At 39.9% G+C, this 19,531-nt stretch overlaps 1 protein-coding gene across 1 annotated transcript in view; it reads right to left on the bottom strand.

The window, feature by feature from the left end:
* Window positions 1–2,642: 2,642 nt before the first annotated feature.
* Window positions 2,643–19,531, bottom strand: part of ADGRV1 (adhesion G protein-coupled receptor V1) — a 506,890-nt gene continuing 490,001 nt past the window's right edge. The window contains exons 89-91 of the mRNA XM_077770967.1: window positions 14,827–15,018; window positions 12,057–12,234; window positions 2,643–3,027 (exon numbers count right to left, since the gene is read on the bottom strand). Of these exons, the coding sequence (XP_077627093.1) occupies window positions 2,909–3,027; window positions 12,057–12,234; window positions 14,827–15,018 (489 nt within the window). The 3' untranslated portion in view covers window positions 2,643–2,908. The remainder of the gene's footprint in view (window positions 3,028–12,056; window positions 12,235–14,826; window positions 15,019–19,531) is intronic.

The following is a 19,531-nucleotide window of genomic DNA, read 5'->3' as shown; positions in this document are numbered from 1 at the left end:
TGATCTCAAGGTTTGTGAGTTCGAGTCCTGCGTTGGGCTCTGTGCTGACTGCTCGGAATCTGGAGCCTGTTTCAGATTCTGTGTCTTCCTCTGTCTCTGCTCCTTCCCCCACTCATGCTCTGCCTCTCTTTCTCTCAAAAATAAAGATTAAAACAATTTTTTTTAATGTCACAAAGAGGGGCACCTAGATGGCTCAGTCAGTTAAAGTGTCCTACTTGGCTCCAGTCATGATCTTATGGTTTGTGAGTTTGAGCCCTGCAGTGCCCTCTCGCTGTCAGCACAGAGTCCACTTCAGATCCTCTCTCCCTCTCTCTCTGCTCCTCTCCTACACTCTCTCTTTCAAAAATCAATTAATTTAAAAAAGTATCATGAAGAAAGAGGATCAAACCTCTTGGAAAAAAAAGCAATTGCAACATGGTATAGTCCCCACCCTGCAGTTTTCATTTTTAGGAATTTGATTTGATTTGCTTCTTCCTTCACAGTACTATACTTCCCTGGCAAATGTCCCATTTTAATCTACATTGAGAGGAAACAGGATGGCAAAATATTGCTACTGTTAAAACATAAAGCTTATTTATTTTAGCACTGTGGCTTCTAGAGATCTTGTTTTTTTTCCTTCCAATATTTAAAGGAATCCTGCTGAACAGTAGCAGGTAGTCCTTTTTATTCCTTACTAAGGTGGTACTTTGGACAGACATACATGTCCAATAACCTGAAGCAAAAAAAGTATCCCATTTGACATGTTTTAGGCCAGACTTCCCCAAATTCTGACAATATGCAGAAATGAAAGTAGCTATTGGCAATTGCCTTTGTTAGAGAATTCCTCTTTGGTAAAGTTAAAAGTTTTTTAGGAACTTTGAAAACGGTGGTTGGGGCTCCTGGGTTGGTTCAGTCTGTTAAGCATCTGACTCTAGATTTTGGCTCAGGTCTTGATCTCACAGTTTCATGAGTTCAAGCCCCATGTTGGGCGCTGCACTGACCCTGCAGAGCCTGCTTGGGATTCTCTCTCCTCTCTCTCTGCCCCGCCTCTGTTCCTGCTCTGTCTCTCTCAAAATAAATAAACTTAAGAAAACTATTTTTCAAAATGGTGGTAACAAGACTGAATTTGCCTTAGGCAAGTTCCTTAAGAAAATACCTTAAGTGACAAATAAGAATCTAGTTTTCTGGAGAAAACGTTACAGTGGCTATGATTTACGAATTTCAGACAATGAAATCTCACATTTCTATAATCATACATAAGCCCCCAATTCATTAAAATCTTTTAACAGTTTTAATGTTACCAAGTCTAAAATTTTCATCTTAACTTTTATATATGATAACCAATTTCATCAATTGCCTCCACCCTATCATGAAACAGACTATCTACAGAGCAATGCTGGGGCTGAAAAAGAGACAGCTAACTTACTTGTCACATAACGTAAATGCAAGTTTGTTACCACCTATCCTAAAGTTTCCGTAAAGGATTAGAACTCTACCAAGGACAGAACTTTGTTATGCTGCTTGATTTTGTTAGGCAGCTTTTTCTTTTCTACCTACAATGGCAATCCACCCATGAACATTCAGTTAAAGAGGGAGGAGGTACGAGTGGGGGAGGGCTAACAAGAAGGAAGAGTCATTTCATAATTTCATCAAGATAAATAATGCCACTCAGGTTCTATAAAAAGTAAATCTGGGGCACCTGGTGCCTCAGTCGATTAAGCGTTGGACTTCAGCTCAGGTCATGATCTCGCGGTTCAAGGGTTCGAGCCCCGTGTCGGGCTCTGTGCTGACAGCTAGCTCAGAGCCTGGAGCCTGTTTCAGATTCTGTGTCTCCCTCTCTCTGACCCTCCCCTGCTCACACTGTCTCTCTTTCTCTGTCTCAGAAATAAATAAAACATTAAAAAAATTAAAAAGCAAATCCATGTTTAAGTAATTAAAGGGCACTTGGATGTTTTAATTATGGCTCTAAAGGAACAGAATTTTTCTCTTAATTATTTTTAATTTTAATTTTTCTGTTGAGATGATACTAATTTTCTCAAAAATACTTAAGAATTCAGAAACGAAAGGTCACAATGGCTTCCTTAGGACAAATATGTTCTGTTCCTCATGATTCTTCTGGAACCACAGTCAATGAAATCATCACAAACACAATAGTGTTTGTTCTGGGATAGACTTTTTGATTTCTCATTCCAAGACAAAGAAAGACTGAAAAATCAAAACTCAGAAATATTTCTCCTAAATAAGTGCCACTGTTTGAATGCTCCTCTTCTTAGCTGTGCTAAAATGCTTGATGTAGTAGTTATTTTTAACTGGGAACAGAACATTTATTTTGGAAAATATTCAGATCCCTAATTTTATAATGAGCAGAAATACATACTTTTGATGAAAGATGATGCAAACTATCCCATCAAAATGTAGTACAGAATCTTTAACAGATGATGCATTGCATGGTTTTTAGGAATGAAAGTCTTCTAGAAGCTGTACAGTCTTAAATCTGGATGACCTGTATCAATACTGGAAGATAAAAGGTGCTTGAACACATCTAGATAAGTGTGTTTCTTTGCTCATGCACAACATTTCCTCATAAATAATGAGCCTGAGTGATGACAAATTGATTCTACTGTTTTTATTGATTGTTATTACTTTTATTAAACAATGTTAGCCATGCAGGATGATTAAAAAACAACTAGTATTCTTGGAATATATGCTATTAACTGATAGAAACTGATCCAGTCTTTCATCATAGCAGTGAATTTTCAGGTTGCACAAAGATAAGTAACTCATATTCCAAACACAACAATCACTTCTGGGTTAATCACCCAGTACAATTCATAGGTTCCTATTATATAGCTGTATGTATAAAACTTATAGGGTTTTAGTACAAAACCAATACTCATATGAAAGTATCATTCTAAGGGTCACTGAGGCGCTAGAGGTGGGTGTCAGCAATGGGTATCCTCCTGAGTTCTACGATCTGGGAGTCAGTCAAGGTGCCTCCCTCCTGGCTGCCTTGACCCGATTCATTATCACTGACACTGAGACCAGCACCTGCAACAGAAAAAGAATAAACGTAAAACTCCCAACCATAAGTGCAGTGACTTGAGGGCCACGTTACGTCAAACCAACACGTTTATTTCTATTACACTGGTAAATCGAGAACCATACACTTTGAATAAATATCATTATTAATTTTTTAAAGTAGGCTCTATACCCATTGTGGGTCTTGAACTGGGGAGAGATCAAGAGTTGCACACTCTGAGAAGAAAGACCTGCATTGACAACACCTGCTGCCTATCAGCGCCCAGAAGACACACAGGCTCTGAACGAGTCAAATCTGATCCCAATACAAAAATAATTGTGTAACATAGTACCAAAACAGATCCATACACAAACCTCACAAGACTAGCAGTTAATTATGGATAGTGCCCAGAGTCTCTGTTTTGAGGAAGCTCCACTGTTCACTACTGTTTTTACAACTCAGAATAATTCAGAGAATGTAACACTGTGCTGGAGTAATACCTTTTTCTTTTCTTGTCTAATGAACAGAGGAACACAAACTCTCACATTCTCTCTCTTTCTCTCTCTCTCTCTCACACACACACACAGAGAATAGGGATATGGTCACAGGGTGTGCTGTTGGGCTGAGTCACCAGTGATTACAGGTCCCACTCCCCCTCTGCTGAGCATAGACTCTGCAAATAAGAAGGAAAGTGAAAAACCAGTTGCTGGTCAGCTGACACAGAAAAGGCACATGTGCAGAGTTGGTAGCTATGAATTAGGGTTGTCTTAACCTATTTGGGGATGGAAGCAGGAGCCTACGACCGCCTTCCAGCCAAGCGCTCCCTCTTCTGTGTCTGTCTTTCCCACCCTCTCTGTGAAAGGTTGTTGTTGAAATGCCACCTCTACCCTTGCTTCTGGAACACTACACTTGCTCATCTCATCCTCTGATCTGCTGGTTCTTTCCAGAGCCCTTCTGCTTTCTCCTGCATGTCTTCCTTCCATCTCACCACTGGAGGCCTTCTCTTCAGTCTCACTGCAAGGCCCACACGAACTGCCTGACCCCTGCTTGCTCCCTAGCCTGATGTCTCACTACCACCCCTGCCCGAGCTTCCCTTCTCATCCCCCACCTCCTTAATCTGGCTGCCTCCATTCTTCCTGTCAATATCAACTCAGCAGTTACCTTGGCTACTCATAGAAGCCTGATGGTTCTCTCTCAAAATTTGACTCCCTCGTTGCATTATGTCCCTCATATCTTTATATCTTCTAGATCAAAGGACAGTCCTCGGCACACTGTGGGTGTTCAGTGAATGTTTGCCAAATACATTAATAAACTATGCTCTGCATTCTAGTTCTCAAGAATGTCTCTTCCAGCCTTATTGACTATTCTGTTCCTCTGATCCATTTTGCATTTCACTGCCCTCTCCTTTCTAAGAACAAACGTTAGTTCCTATCACCAACACTTCGAGTCTGGAGCTCTCTGCACTGGCTTTCAGGACACTTCCTAATCTGGCTCTACACTATCAGATAGACACACTTCAACATTTGCCTATCGGAAAGCTTTCTCAAAGTGATCAGGTCTCTTGTCTGGTCCTGCATGTGCACATTAATTCCAGCCTGAGTATCTTCTTGCCCATTCATCAAGGTCCATTCCCGTGCCCTTCCACAGATAGCTCTTTTACCTTCCTTCAAAACAAGGAGATAGAGGATGCAATATTGAAAAAAAATAAAAGTCCTAGTTTATACCTGAAAACAATATGAATCACATACCCTTTTTTCTCTTAAACTGCCCAGGTTTGGGTAATAAATTATATGATATCTCTCCAGATAATGTATATGTAAGTCATGGAGCAAAATGTGTAACAAAAACCCATGAACTCTTTGAGGTTAAGAACTAGAATATTGCGAATGACAACATTTCTAGAAATTTAGTTGCCAAAATGAATACATTAAACATGAAAAAAAATCAGAGTTTTGGTTTCTCTTGAAAGAGCAGAGGGCAGCACTAGGCCCGCATTTTCGGGATGGACGAAAAAAAGGAGCAAAACCATGGATCTGGCACTGCCCTCTGGTTTGCCACTGTTCTCATCTGGTCCTCTTGAGTCACCTAGGGTATCTTCTGGGCCCCTGAAGGTAACACTTGAGTCTGCTACTACATCTTAGAAAGACAAAAGACCCATGCTTCTGTGCCAGAGTAGCAGAGGAACTGTCACACTTGGAAGAACCTGAGTGGATTGGAAGACATTGGCCACTCTATAAGCAGAAGGTAACTGAGGCCCTGAGGCCAGTAGCAGCTTAATCCAGGTAAGGAGGAAAAAGGGCTCAATAACAAAGTTGCCCAGTAGGGGATCAACGACAGAGAAGGAGAGAACACCATGATTACCATCAGGGCAGAGTGGGGCTTAATGAACAAACTAGTATCAGCTCCCACGGACTCTGTGCTGGCCTGCTCCAAATCTCGCTAGGAATACAGAAGTGTTTGCCCACTGTATTGACAAAGCACACCAGGGAGAAGTTCCATACTGAAAGCCTGCTGAGCAGACAGCAAGAAACAGAGCAGACTGGGCTGGGAGGTTTAACACGGGGTGCAGCTTTCCCAGTAATGTGTGTCACCATCTTGTTTGTAGCCCAGAGCCCTGTGAAATGTCAGGAAGTTCTAGATAGAGCCTCCCCTTGAATCACCACATCTACATGACCCAGCTTATCCTCCTTCTCAGTTTCTGCGCAGCTGAAATAAATGCATATTACTCAATTCTTAATCCCTTACTGAGACTCAGAAAGGGCCCATATTACACACAGTAATAACAGGACAGACTGGGAGCATGGCCTCAGATTTCTGGGCTCTTTGTAATGCATAAGTGGTCTGGAAGGGTGTTTTGCAGTGAGCATCAGGATTTTCTGAAAGGAATTTTTTCTGCTTAAATTTTAAGCCAAAATTCAAGAAAAATACACTAACTGTGGTAATAGTTACTTTTCCCTATAGTAGAATAGGTAATATCAAAGAAACTAGATGCAATATTTTACATTCATCTAGTGCCTCTCCTTTATTCAACATTTCAAAACACTTTAGTTAGGAAAGGATAATTTTTAGTCTTGTTTTACAGATGGGGGGATTGAGTAGAGATCAGGATGTTCACTGAGTTGCTCATGTCACACAACAAGGAAGTCACAGAGTGAAGATATCCAGTGGTCTTCTGACCCCAAATGTAAGGTGTTCTCTTCTATACCATACTGTCTCTTGTGGTGGCAGTTCTAATTGTGCTACTTCCTTGTCCCTGGTCTAGAATACATTTCAAACCTTCTCGGCACATATTCGAGCCAAGTCTATTCATACCTCACTTAATAGTCATGGTGTAATGAACACCAGGATGTTTCAGAATACAGTATGGACATGTAAAATTGTTTTTAGGGCCCCCTGGGTGCCTAAGTTGGTTTAGCTGCTGGGTCTTGGTTTCAGCTCAGATCATGATCTCGAGGTTTGTGGTTTCTTTCTTTTTTTTTTTAAATTTTTTTTTTTTTTTGGTAATGTTTTATTTATTTTTGAGAGAGAGAGACAGCATGAGCAGGGGAGGGTCAGAGAGAGAGGGAGACACAGGACCCAAAGATAGGCTCCAGGCTCTGAGCTAGCTGTCAGCACAGAGCTTGATGCAGGGCTCGAACCCACAAACCGTGAGATCATGACCTGAGCTGAAGCCAGATGCTCAACTGACTGAGCTACCCAGGCGTCCCTCGAGGTTTGTGGTTTCAAGCCTTGCATATCCATGATAAAGGCGTGGAGCCCGCTTGGGATTCTCTCTCTCCCCCTTTCTCTCTGCCCCTCCCCGACTTGCACTGTTTCTGTCTCTCTCGAAATAAATAAATAAACTGAAAAAGGGGCAACTGGGTGGCTCAGTCAGTTAAGCATCCAACTTCAGCTCAGGTCATGATCTCATGGTTTGTGAGTTTGAGCCCTGCATCGGGCTCTGTGCAGACAGCTCAGAGCCTGGGGCCTGCTTCCGATTCTGTGTCTCCCTGTCTCTCTGACCCTCTCACTCCTTCTCTGTCTCTCAAAATAAATAAGTGTTTAAAAAAGTTTAGTAAACTGAAAAAATTATTGCTTTTAAGCATAACAATAAGTTGAACCCAACACATAATTTATACAATGTGCTACTGAACTTAGACTGCCAGTTACTGATAGATTCTTTACACTAACAATCTCTAAACCCCAGGAAATCTTACAAGCTACTTATAATAACTTTTATTTGCTAAATGAGGAAGCTGAAAGCTTGAGTCACTTGCTGAAAATCACACAGACAGTAGACTGCAGAACTAAGTTGCCAACACAGGGCTCTCTGACCCCACGGTCCATTCCTATTTTCTACACATATTTCAAATGTGACAGTGATACAAAGGTCATTCTACTTCAATCTTTTAGCTTTCCAAATTCTGCTCTTCCATTTTGATGCCCCTCTTAACTTTGTTCAGCACACTGGTCTCTGGAAGGTTTTGAAGTTAAATAAGTCAATGGGGTTTTATGCGATATAGCTGAAAGAGAAATTTATTAATGAGTTCTTAGACTAGTTTGAGTATTTAGGCCCTGATTCTGAATGGCTTTCTTTCTATTCAAGGACTGGTTATTTATTTTCTTCTGACTGAAAAAGAAGCCATTTGAAGTTTTCAATAAAGAAATGTTTACCATGACATTTGTGTCCTTGGCCTGAGTAAAGCCAGGAAGCTAAGAGATGAGGGATGATAGGGAATCAGCTTAGTCTCTCTGGGAGCAGTTCTCAGTGAAAAAAGACCCTGTTTCTAAGCCTAACACATTCCAAGCTTCACATATTCTAGAATCTTGTCAGCTTTGGATCAACATAAAAAACTGGTCACTGACCTGGCCCTCTCACCTCATAATCTAATACTATACAACACTCCAGGTCAATGCCTATGATGTCCTTTACAAAGCCTCTGAAGCATTGGGATTCCTTTACCTTTGGTACATGAAGGGTTTTCAAAGGGTTTAGGGTGGCATGAGATGGGAAGCTTTAAGAAAAGTATTCCCGGATCTTTAACTTGTATGTGCACTCTTTTTTTTTAAGTTTATTTATTTAAGTAATCTCTACATTCAAGGTGGGGTTGGAACTTAAGACCCTGAGACCAAGAGTCACATGCTCCTCTGACTGAGCCAGCCAGGCACCCAAGGTGCACTCTTCTGATGAGGCTCTGATAGTTACTTATCAAAACATTTAATATTTGAAAATAAATGCTGACTAATTCAACTGCAGAATAATAATAATTATAATGATAATAAAAAAGAAAATTTTGACACTTTACATATAGTCTTACAGCCACAGAATAATTTTAAATTTCAATTTATATATATGTTTTGTGAGAAAGAAGTATAAGTGAAGACTAAATGAAATTAAAGCACAAAGTATATTACATTAGGATAAAATTCTGTGGTGGGAGTGAAATGGAAATATAAATTCGAGGAGAAAAGATAATAATGTAACATTTCCAACTTTAAGAAAAAAAGTCTGCTCCTATATTTTAAAAATGGAATGAATAATAATTGATATCCAATTGCTGTGATATTTAGACTCCTACGAATTAGTTTAAAAGAATAATGTACGGTTTTCATTTTAAATTTATATAACTGGAAATTACATTATTTGATCTTATTTCAATTTATGAGAATCTTTATATGTTTATTAAAATATATGCAAAGGGTTACATAGCTTTTTCAAAAATGAAAAAGACTTAGAAGACCCACTATTTCCAGTACCAGACTTGGAGTGGCCCATGGTAAGTAGACCTGTGATAGGTTAAGGTTTATAAACTCAGTGTCACAGAGTCCAGGTCAGATAGCTTAGACCAGTGACACAGATCTGGTGAGCACTGGACAAATCAAAGATCTCAGGCTCTGTCTAAAGGGGCAGCCTTTACTCAACTCTAGTCAAGGAGATTTTAAGATTGAGCTAGGTTTTAAGCACTCTGTTGCTAGGTTAAAGAAAAAAAAAAAAGAATTTCTGGGTTTCTATGGGATATCTCTAAAAATTTTTTAAAGATTTTTATTTTCAAGTAATCTCTACACCCAACGTGGGGCTTGAACTCATGACCCCAAGATCAAGTGTTGCATAGTCTACAGACTGAGCCAGCCAGGCACCCTGGAATATCTCTAAATTTTTAATGTGTACTTTAAAAAATGTTAAAATGCTATGAGAATCAAACAAAACCCTCTGTTAGGCCAAATCTGGCCTATGTGTCAACTGTAAATTCAGCTGTAGATGGAATGGCATGTGGACTGCTCCTCTGATTTAACCATATTCTATGATGAATGTCTAGGGGGTGGTGCCTGATTATTATAGTACCTTTTCTAAAAATAGAGGGAACCAATGGTAGAGACTGTTATTTTGGTCATTTTAAGTATTTATTTCCTAACAAGTTTAACGAGCACCAAGGAATGCTAAACTCATCTATAAGTAAGCAGGTCATTCCATACATTCCTGAACCGAATGCATGTAATATTTGTTATATATATAGGACCCACATCTAATTTAATTATCCTGCAAGAATTCATTTTATGTTGCCAGTGGCATAATAACAACCGACCACTTTGTAATGCTGGGGACATAATCTTCCCTGAGGATTATTAGTAATCTGAAAGCCCCATTTTAGTCCTAATGCGAGTGAGCATTTTGGGCAGTTGTTCATTCTCTCCTTCATGAAACTTTCTTCTCCCTTTCCTTCTTTCTCAGCACACTGGAGCCACCTTTGTGTGACCCTTTTCTATTCCCTCTTGAAATGTAGACATTATCCCAGGTGTTCTTCCTCTTTCACTTCCTCACCTCTCTTTTTCTCTCTCCCCTTCATTCTCCCAAGACCAAACCTGTCCATCCTCACAGCTTCAAATACAGTCTCTGCACAGATGCATTTCAAACCAATACCTCCAACCCTAAACCCTCAGCTTAAGATCCTTCAAGCCTGAATGTTTAAGATCCACCAGGCCTAATAACCAACAAGTCCAAATCTGAACTCACCAGTTTCTCCCTGCAAAGAAATGAATGAACAAATGCTCTTTATATGATGGCTCAGCCTCCGAAGTGAGACGCAGAAGCCTTTCCTGACTGTCCTCTGAGTGTCCCCTCAGCCTTCCTGCTGTGCTCATCTTCTCTTTCTTATTTCCATCCACTTCCCCAGTCTGGGACTTGAACCTCATTCCCTTGGATAATTGTAACAATCTCCCAGCCTCTTCTGGTTTTGCTTCTAAATTTATTCTTCATACTTTTGTAAGAGTTATTTTGCCTCAAAAACCAGTGGGAACATGCCATTCCTCTCCTCAAAAACCTCCATGGCTCACTAGGTTCTATAAAAATCCCACTCCTTAGCATGGCATCCGAGCAGCATTTTAACATTATGTAAAATACCAGCAAGTGTTCTGCTCCCACAAAATGAATCTATTACTAAATGTGTTCCGGAAACACCAGGTTAAATTAAGTGAAGTGGGTTTCTTTACTCTAGGACTTTTTAGAGCTGCTAAAATGCTAATTGAATTGTGAATCTTTGCAGTTTCTCAAATAGGCTCAGTCAGGGGATCCTCCCATTGAGGAGGACTATAAATATCTCAAGGAGGTTGTTCGCTGAAACCCAGTCGGGGAACTACAGTAAATTATTAACCATGCAGGTAAATTACTTTTCAGGCCTTTCTCCTGCTGCCTGGATGTACTCACCTTCCGCCCCAGCCATGCTGTAGGCAGGGTGCCTTCTCCCTAGGCACCTATAAACCATGCACCTGTAAGCCCCAGGCCATAGCTCATTCTGCTCCCTCAGTCTGCAGTGCCTTTCCTCCAACCTTCACCTACTTAAAACCTACATATTTTTCAAGAAACAAGTGAGAGGGTTTAAAAAAAATTTCATTGATCTCTTCAATAATAATTCTTTTCACTACTTACTTACTCTTTCTTAGATCATGTTTGTGTGAATGTCGATTCCTCCAAGCAAACTCTAAGTGTCATTCATTCACTTTTCCAACAATATTGTTGGATATGAATATTGGAAAATATTCATTTTCCAAGTACTATTCTTTTTAAAAATTTTTAAATGTTTATTTATTTTTGAGAGAGAGAAATCAGGGAAGGGGCAGAGAAAGAGGGAGGCACAGAATCTGAAGCAGGCTCCAGGCTCTGAGCTGTCAGCACTGAGCCCAACACGGAGCTCGAACCCACCAACCGCAAGATCATGACCTGAGCCGAAGTCAGACCCTTAACTGACTCAGCCACCCAGGCACCACTCCAAGCACTGTTCTTAATATAGGTATATATATATATGTGTAGTAAAATACACTTGGAATAATTATTTTAATAGGCTCATCTGAGCATGGACATATCTCCTTGCTTGCACATCTAGAAATGAAAAGTTCACTGACATTTTTATAACACTGGCAGTTCAAGATCTTTCTCATGGCAAAAGAAAAAAACGTGCAGGGGCACCTGGCTGGCTCAGTCGATAGCATGGGACTTTTGATCTCAGGATCCTAAGTTCAAGCCCCATGTTGGGGTAGAGTTTACTTAATAATTTAAAAAAAATGTTTAAAGGAAAGGAAAAAACCTGCATATTTGATTTGAAAACAACTATCCATTGGGGTCACAGGCTGAGTGGGGTTGAACATGTAGGAGGAGCCAGTGAGATACTATATGTGATGGTGCTTGGAAAAGGGCAGAACTATACGCGGTGCATTATACTGCCTTTGAAATTTTTTGCTCCTAAGACACTCCAGGTCTCCTTGGCAGGTCCGAGGCAAAACTCTGAGTGAGATCCCTACCAGATTGTCTTACAATACTGAACTTGTCTCAATGGTATCTTGGTGTTATACGTCAAGATTCCAGGACAGAGACATTTATGTTTAGAGAACGGCTTTTTCTTAAAAGCAAATTATAAATTATTTTTGGATTGTGTTATATTTGGTGCCAAGAACAAACTATCCTAAAGTTTGGCTGGGATTAGGAATGGGTCATGAGAATCAGGATGTGCACTTCATGGGAAGAAGATATAAGCTGTAGCATAGCAAGAGTGCCTACTTCTAATGTGGTTTGTGGGTTCATACATACCAGTTTTTAATGCAAATATCAAGTCATCAAACTCCTGGGACTCTTCATCGGCTATTAATGAGCCCTGGCCATATCCTCCAGAGGAAGGGAATGTGGCGCCATTCTGTGGACTTGGCTTCAAGTCAGGGCTGGCCTGACTGCCTTGTTGGAAGGATGCTCTCTCCCAATCAGGTGGCACCTTTTTGGTGTAGGGTAGGGAGAAAAGGAAACCATAACATCAACACCTAGCTATTTACTCTGATATCTACATGAATAATTTATTTCCACATTCTCATTACAAAACCCACGTGAAGGGACTGTTGAACTGTTTAGAATAAGACCTCTTTAATCTTACCATTTGTCCTTAGAGACAACTGAATCTGGTGTTTCTCAACAATTTGTCTGTTAGCATTACTTATAGACTTCTATGTGGTCATGTGTGGGGAAATAAAATTATTTCTTAAACCCAAACAACAGGTTTTAATTTTTTGTAGGATGCATGGAATGAAAACTGTTAAGAATATAATAACTGGGGGTGGGGGCAGGGCTGGAGGGGGCATGGAGTGGTGGACAAAGTAGCCAAAGGGGAGTAAAAGGTACAAACTTCCAGTTATAAATTAAAAATTCACATAATCTTTGGATTAAATGATTAGAAAGATATTTCTAACCTAAAATGATTAAATATATTCACTTCCCTCTTGGTCACTGATAAAACACTCCTTAATCCTTCCTTGCCTAGTGCTTTCCCTTCTCTGCATGGCTTTCTAGAATGTGGCTGACAGTCCCTCATTGACAGCTGGATCAAGGCCAATTCTTAGCCTCTGAAGAATGCAGAACACACATGAAGGGTGCACCATTGTGCAACACCCTACATGACCACTCAAGCAGTGGCTCAGGCCCAGTAAGTGAATTGTCACAGCTGCTCTCTCCCTATACAGGGTTTTCTGAGAGACTACAGGGGTGCCTCCTACTGAGAAAAGTGACCTGAGGACTGTAAGGATAATTTGAGAGAAGATTAAACCTTAAAATATTTCAGTAAGAAGTTGACCATCTAGAGCAGCACTGCTCAACAGAGCTTTCTGTGATGACACAGATATTTTATATTTTATATTATATTTATATATTTTATATCTGTGTTCTCCATTATGGCAGCCACCGAACACATGTGGCTACTGGGCACTTGAATGTTGCCGGGGTGAGTGATGAACTGAATTTCTGATGTTATTTAATTTCACTTAGATTGAATTTAAATAGCCACACATGGCTAATGGCTATTGTATTGTATAGCTCAGATCTAGACAAATGCTAGATTGGATAAACAATCAAAAAGGACCAAAAAAAATTTTTTTTAAAGATTCACTCCTGAATCGTTGGTTCTAAAAATATCCATTTCTATTGGGACCAACTACAATGTGAAAATAATTCCATTTTAACAACGCTGGGGATATAAAAATGGTACTCGATTTCTAAAAATGTAAGGGTACTAAAGACATATCCCAATTCTTAAATATTGTACTTGTGATCACTTACATATTTTAAATTTGACATAACATGAATAAAATTCCTTTCAAGATTAATATGGGAGACAAAAAATATCACTGAGCAGGTGGATTATCTATCTACATACCTACCTACCTATTTACCTACTTACCTATCGATAAACCATTACCTTTTCAGACAGACGCACTTTGATTTCTTGCCAGTATTCAGGATGCAAACACAAATACTGTTTCTCTTGGTTCTTTTTTTTAATGTTTACTTATTTATTTTGAGAGAGATAGAGACAGTGCAAGCAGGGGACGGGTAGAAAGAGAGTTTGACAGGGGGCTCGAACTCAGGAATGGAACTCAGGAAACTTGAGATCATGACCTGAGCCAAAAACAAGAGTCTGATGTTTCACCAGCGGAGCCACCCAGGGGCCCCTCCTCTTGGCTCTTTAATACAGGGAGGGCAATGTGAGCTATGTAAGGAAAGATAAGCAAGCATGCCTGGGGCACTGCAGAAATGGTCAGGGACTTGCATACTGTCTCTTCCTGGACAAACGTCTTCAGGTAGGTTTAAACTCTGAGCAGTGGTCCCAGTGCTATGGGTAGCATTACTGACAGATTGGTGGCAATATGATTTAGACAAAGGATGGCAAAATGATGTGGACAGAATGCAGAGAAGGGTGGGAGGTGGATCTCACAGAGGACATCGGGGATAGATTTTCTAGCAATGCTGCTGAAGCCCTCTTCCAAGCTATTGCCCTAAAATATTTTCCAGTACTTAAATTAAAAAGAGTTTTAGCCTATTTTCTTTTCACTGAGTGTTTGTTGGGATCGAAGTAATGAGCTGGGGTGGGTGAAGAAAGAGAGTGGAGAAAGTATTTTTAGGAAGAACAGTATTTAAAAAACCATTTCGGAAGCACATTCAGTCACTGCCATGTTAAATTAGGAAGATTTTGAAGAAAGAGATGATGAATTATGTTCTGACTTCCCACTACAAACTGCTGGCTGGTTTAGCTCACAGGGCAGGGAAAAAAAGAATTAGATAACAGGCATGATACAACAGTAAGCCAGTCAAATACCACTGATCAGAGGCTGTCAACAGGAAAGGGGTTTAAAACTCACATAGTACATTTGAACCTGCACTCATCTCGAGGTGAGTGGAGAGAGGGAGGGAGAGAGAAAGAGGGACAGGTGGGGAGAGAGGGGAAGATGGGTAGGGAAGGGAGAGAGGAGGAGGGAAGGGGAAGGAAGGGGAAGGAGGGAAGAACGTGAGCAAGTGCAAGAGCAAGGGCAAGGGCAGGCACCTCCTCCATAGCACTGATAAGATTCTGCGTGGATTTGCTGATTTCCCCTCCAGCAGGAGGCATGCCACTCCCTGGTGTGAAGAAGGCTGTGCTGGGTCCAGGATGCCCATTCATTTCCACTGTGTAGCTGGCCTTCATAGGGCAGCACGTCTGGTTGTGTAGAATGAAATAAACCACAAAAACATAAAGCCCCTGCAAAAGAAAATAAAACTAGCTTGTTAACGGAAGTCTGGCTACCACAGCTGAAAAATAAAGGTGGTTATAAGCATAGCCGATTTTCTATCAGTGTTCTCCAAATTCTATCTGAAGCTGGGAATTACAGAACATGTTACAAGTCTAACAAGGGGCCATTGTAAATTTCTGAATGTCACAAAAAAGTTTTCCCATGTTATCTGGGAAACGTGCCCTCTCACTAAAAAGAACAAAACCAAATTTCTTTTTCTTGTTTAAAACACAAGTGACTCTGAAATCTAGCCCTACAAATACACGAAAACAGAACTGCAGATGTATATCTGATCAGCCGTGTAGCTTTTTGTTTTAGAAAGCAAACCTCTTGGGGCACCTGGGTGGCTCAGTCATTTAAGCGTCCAACTTTGGCTCAGGTCATGATCTGACGGTTCATGGGTTTGAGCCCCACGTTGGGCTCTGTGCTGACAGCCAGCTCAGAGCCTGGAGCCTGTTTCAGATTCTGTGTCTCCTCTCTCTGACCCTCCCCTGTTCACGCGGTCTCTCTCTCTCAGAAATAAATAAAACATTAAAAAAAAGAAAAAAGAAAGAAAGCAAACCTCTTGCCTTCTAAAAAAACTACTCTTTTCCCATGGATCTCACTTTATTTTCATTTTTTTCTTCGCAAAATGGTTGAAGTGAGGATCCTAGAGATCCAACCAGCTTCTAGACTTCCAGAAGGGCAGCATAATTGAGACTTTTGACTGTTTATATAGCTCACTGACTTATTTCATTTGAGAACAGAATCACTGGGTAGGGACTGAGAGGAACTCTGTAGATTGTTCAGTATTTGGCTTGCGTTCCTTCTCAGCGAATGTTATAGGAGACAACAAAGCTATGTTGTGTGTTCTTAAAGATCTGCTGGCCCTTTACATTCTTTTGCAACCTAGTCAAACTCTTGACAATTACTCTGCTTCCTTCACAGTGAGCAACTCAGATTTTGTATTTGTGTTCCAGACATGGCCTACACTGACTGTCCTTCAAGATTTCTACAAGGGATCTACTGTATACTTCTAATGGTGCTTCTATAATGCTTGGTAATTTTGACCTTTGTACTCAGCCAATAAAATACGTTAAATTGTGGCTTTTGTATCTGTTAATCTTGATGTTTAAGTTTTGGAAGCAAATAAGAATCTCTTTAGTTATGATAAGTCTTACATTAATCCACAAAAATGAAAGCAAGACACTCAGCTTATTAAAGAAGAAAAGGAGTTAACGTTAACATTATTCATAAAATACAAGTAAGTATCTTCATTTTGTGAAGCTTGCATTCTCCTGTGGTTCGTGACATTTCTAGGAGTATGGAAGCAATAATGCAAATAATATACTTGTGGGCTTGAAACTTATATCTGCTGGCATAAATAGCAAAAAGTTTATTAGAAAATACTCGAGGCATAAGAATGACAATCGATTTTTAATAAAATGAAATTTGAGAGCAATCTGCACGATGGACATGTTGGCATCTGAGCTCTGTTGCCTTTTCTAGAATACTGCCATAAATTAGGTCTTTCTCCCCTTTCTGCTAAAATGACCCCTTCCTGAGTTGGTACTCAATCTACATAATTAACAGATATGTTTTAAAATCAGTGGTTCATCTGCTAAAAATACTTAAAAAAAATTTTAATGTTTACTTTTGAGAGAGAGAGACACAAACACAGTGAAAGTGGAAGGAGGGGTAAGAGAGAGGGAGGCACAGAATCCAAAGCAGGTTCCAGACACTGAGCTGTCAGCATAGAGCCCGACATGGGGCTCAAACCACGAACCGCGAGATCATGACCTGAGCCAAAGCTGGATGCTTAACCAACCGAGCCACCCAAGTGCCCCCTAAAAATACTTTTTTTAAAAAAATTTCTAGGAGAGAGAGAGACAGCGTGAGCAGGGGAGGGTCAGAGAGAGAGGGAGATACAGACTCTGAAATAGGCTCCAGGCTCTGAGCTGGCAGTCAGCACAGAGCCCGACGCGGGGCTCAAACCCACGAACCGCGAGATCATGACCTAAGCGAAAGTTGGACGCTTAACTGACTAAGCCACCCAGGCGCCTCCCCCCAAAAATACTTTTAAATATGATTACCTTAACCACAATATAAAGTTAGTGACAGAAATATTTGTTTCCTTTTGAATTAGGGTTGTTCTGTTTGTTTTTGAGCAACATCAGTATTTTAAATTATGTAGGATAAGTGAATTCATTTCACATGCAGATGATGATATGAACGTTAGCAGAAACAAATCTTCCTGAAAACACACACACACATCCAAAATTTTTCTTGTACAAGTAATTTTTCACATGGGTATGACCTAACTAAATTGGCCACAGCAATAGACAAAACAGGAAAAAAATTAAACTGTCAGCCTTAAAAACTGTGAGAATGTCCCTGATTTATTTCAGGATTTTTCTAAGTGTTACGAAGAGATAGGGTAAAAGCTAGATCAGGAAACAAAAACCATGCTTTAAAATCTATCTCTAAGGACCCATTTGTTAAAACAGCACATTCTCTCTTGTTTGTTTTTATATCTAGCCTTTTGTGCTTCAGGGAAGGAATTGCCTGCTGAAAATAACTTGCATGTGAAAACTACATGTGGGTTTTTTTTTTCTTTTTCTTAACAAAATACATATACAGTAAATACTTTGAAACTTTTAGATGTGCCCCCAGGAAACATAAACACTGCTAAAATGAAAAGAAAAGAATGTTTAAATGCAGATTGTGTGACATTTGCCTGGGTCGGGGCCCAGCCTTGGCAAATACAGAAAAGGGAGCTTCTTTATCTAAAGTACTCAGGCGTGGAGATTTCTGACCTCAGAGTGAAAACAAGTTCCTTTCCCAAACACTGCATGTTAAATCCCAGGCTCTCTCTTGTATGCTGGTCTGTAAAATAATTTAAGAGAAAACCTAGAATCTCAAGTGTTCAATCCAAAATGCTGACCATCTACTATATGTGCATGGTTAGACACTGAGATGCGAGGAGAAAACATCAGATTCCTACTCTCAAGTTGCTCACAGAGCCAATATCTTACAAAATAATAGGTTAACTCTTTTAGAAGCAAGCCCTATATAATCTATCCATCTGTTGTCCCTATGCTTTACTTAGGGAAGGTTGACAGAAGGGGATTCTTTCCGTGTATTGCTATTTTGATTATTTTGTTGAATCTCCTACTACGATGATGAAAAATACTTTCAGAGTCTTTAGTTAGATTGAATCTGGATGACCCATACTACTACACCCAATTTTTTATTTTATTTTTTTGATTCAGGCATTTACTGTTCAGTGAGACACAAACAGACCATAATATCTAAAGGAGTAAAAAGATGCTCCTAATATCATCAAAGAGGAACATAAGTCCAGGAGATGTAGCTGCTTATCTCAGTAATTTCTATCAGTTCCATAGGGGATGGGAAAGAATCAGTGTTGCCATTTGAATGACTTTCCCTGAAAAGTGGTGGCAGAGTAAAACAGGAAGTTGACTAAGCCGCCTGCTTCTGAAGGAAGTGAAGTCCTGGGACTTCGCACTGATTTGGAGAACTCATCTTCACTCTGAAAGGGTCTCCCTCTGAGGACTATGATACAGCCCTCAAACAGGAGCAGTTAATTTTGGCAGGAATTGAAAAAAGATCTCAGAAGAGGGTGGAATCCAGGTATTCAAACCACAGCTACACGCAAGCTGTCACAGTCAGCAATCCCCTTTGTCTCTACCTCTCCCTTTCCATAATTCTTTCAAGTAACAAAAAATGTGGTTAAAAAATCAAATGCATTCTAGGAGCCCATTTAAAAACAACTGCCCAGTCCCATTTCTTTAATTTTAAATTGGCTCTAAATAAAGTGAAACATTAGCTCACTATTTAGTTTTTCCACGACCCACACAAAGTGTGACAGACTACACTGTGCCCTCCACCAGTGAGCATTCACACACCCATTCAACAAGAGCTCTCACCCATCCTGAGCTAAATGTGTTCAGCAACCTGACATACTGACTCCACACGATCTCTACTTCTAATATTTATTTTAGTTTCTGGCAAAGAGTTTTGGCCAATGATACAGATAAAAGTGTGCTGGTGATAGTGCCTAGCCTGCCATTAAACACAAAGAATTAAATGTCTAGGCACTGAAATGTAAAGTTTATAGAGATGCCAGAACTTAAATATTTGAGGAATAAAAAGCTAGTTTTGTACAGGGAATGAGGAATTGGTCTTACAGACACTGTACATCTCACTGTATGTCACAAAAGCTGAACAACTGTGCTGTCAGTAGTTGGAACTAACTATGATTCATAGAATTTGAAAATAAAAGAGATTTTGCTAATATAAATTCCAGGGAACCAAGATGAAAAAGACAGAGATCAAAGGAATTAAAGAAGCTAATAGAGGGAAAAAACCCCTCAAGAATTGTTCATTGCTATCCTTGAAAAGGGGAATCTAAAGAATGATAACTGAAGATGAATAAAAAGACATAATATTAATATGATAATAATTTCTTTTAAAAGAAAA

Source organism: Crocuta crocuta, unplaced genomic scaffold (genome assembly GCF_008692635.1).
Source record: "Crocuta crocuta isolate KB4526 unplaced genomic scaffold, BGI_CrCroc_1.0 scaffold196, whole genome shotgun sequence".
Taxonomy (NCBI): domain Eukaryota; kingdom Metazoa; phylum Chordata; class Mammalia; order Carnivora; family Hyaenidae; genus Crocuta; species Crocuta crocuta.
The sequence above is the reverse complement of the archived record's forward strand: the minus strand, read 5'-3'. Positions and strand labels throughout refer to the sequence as shown.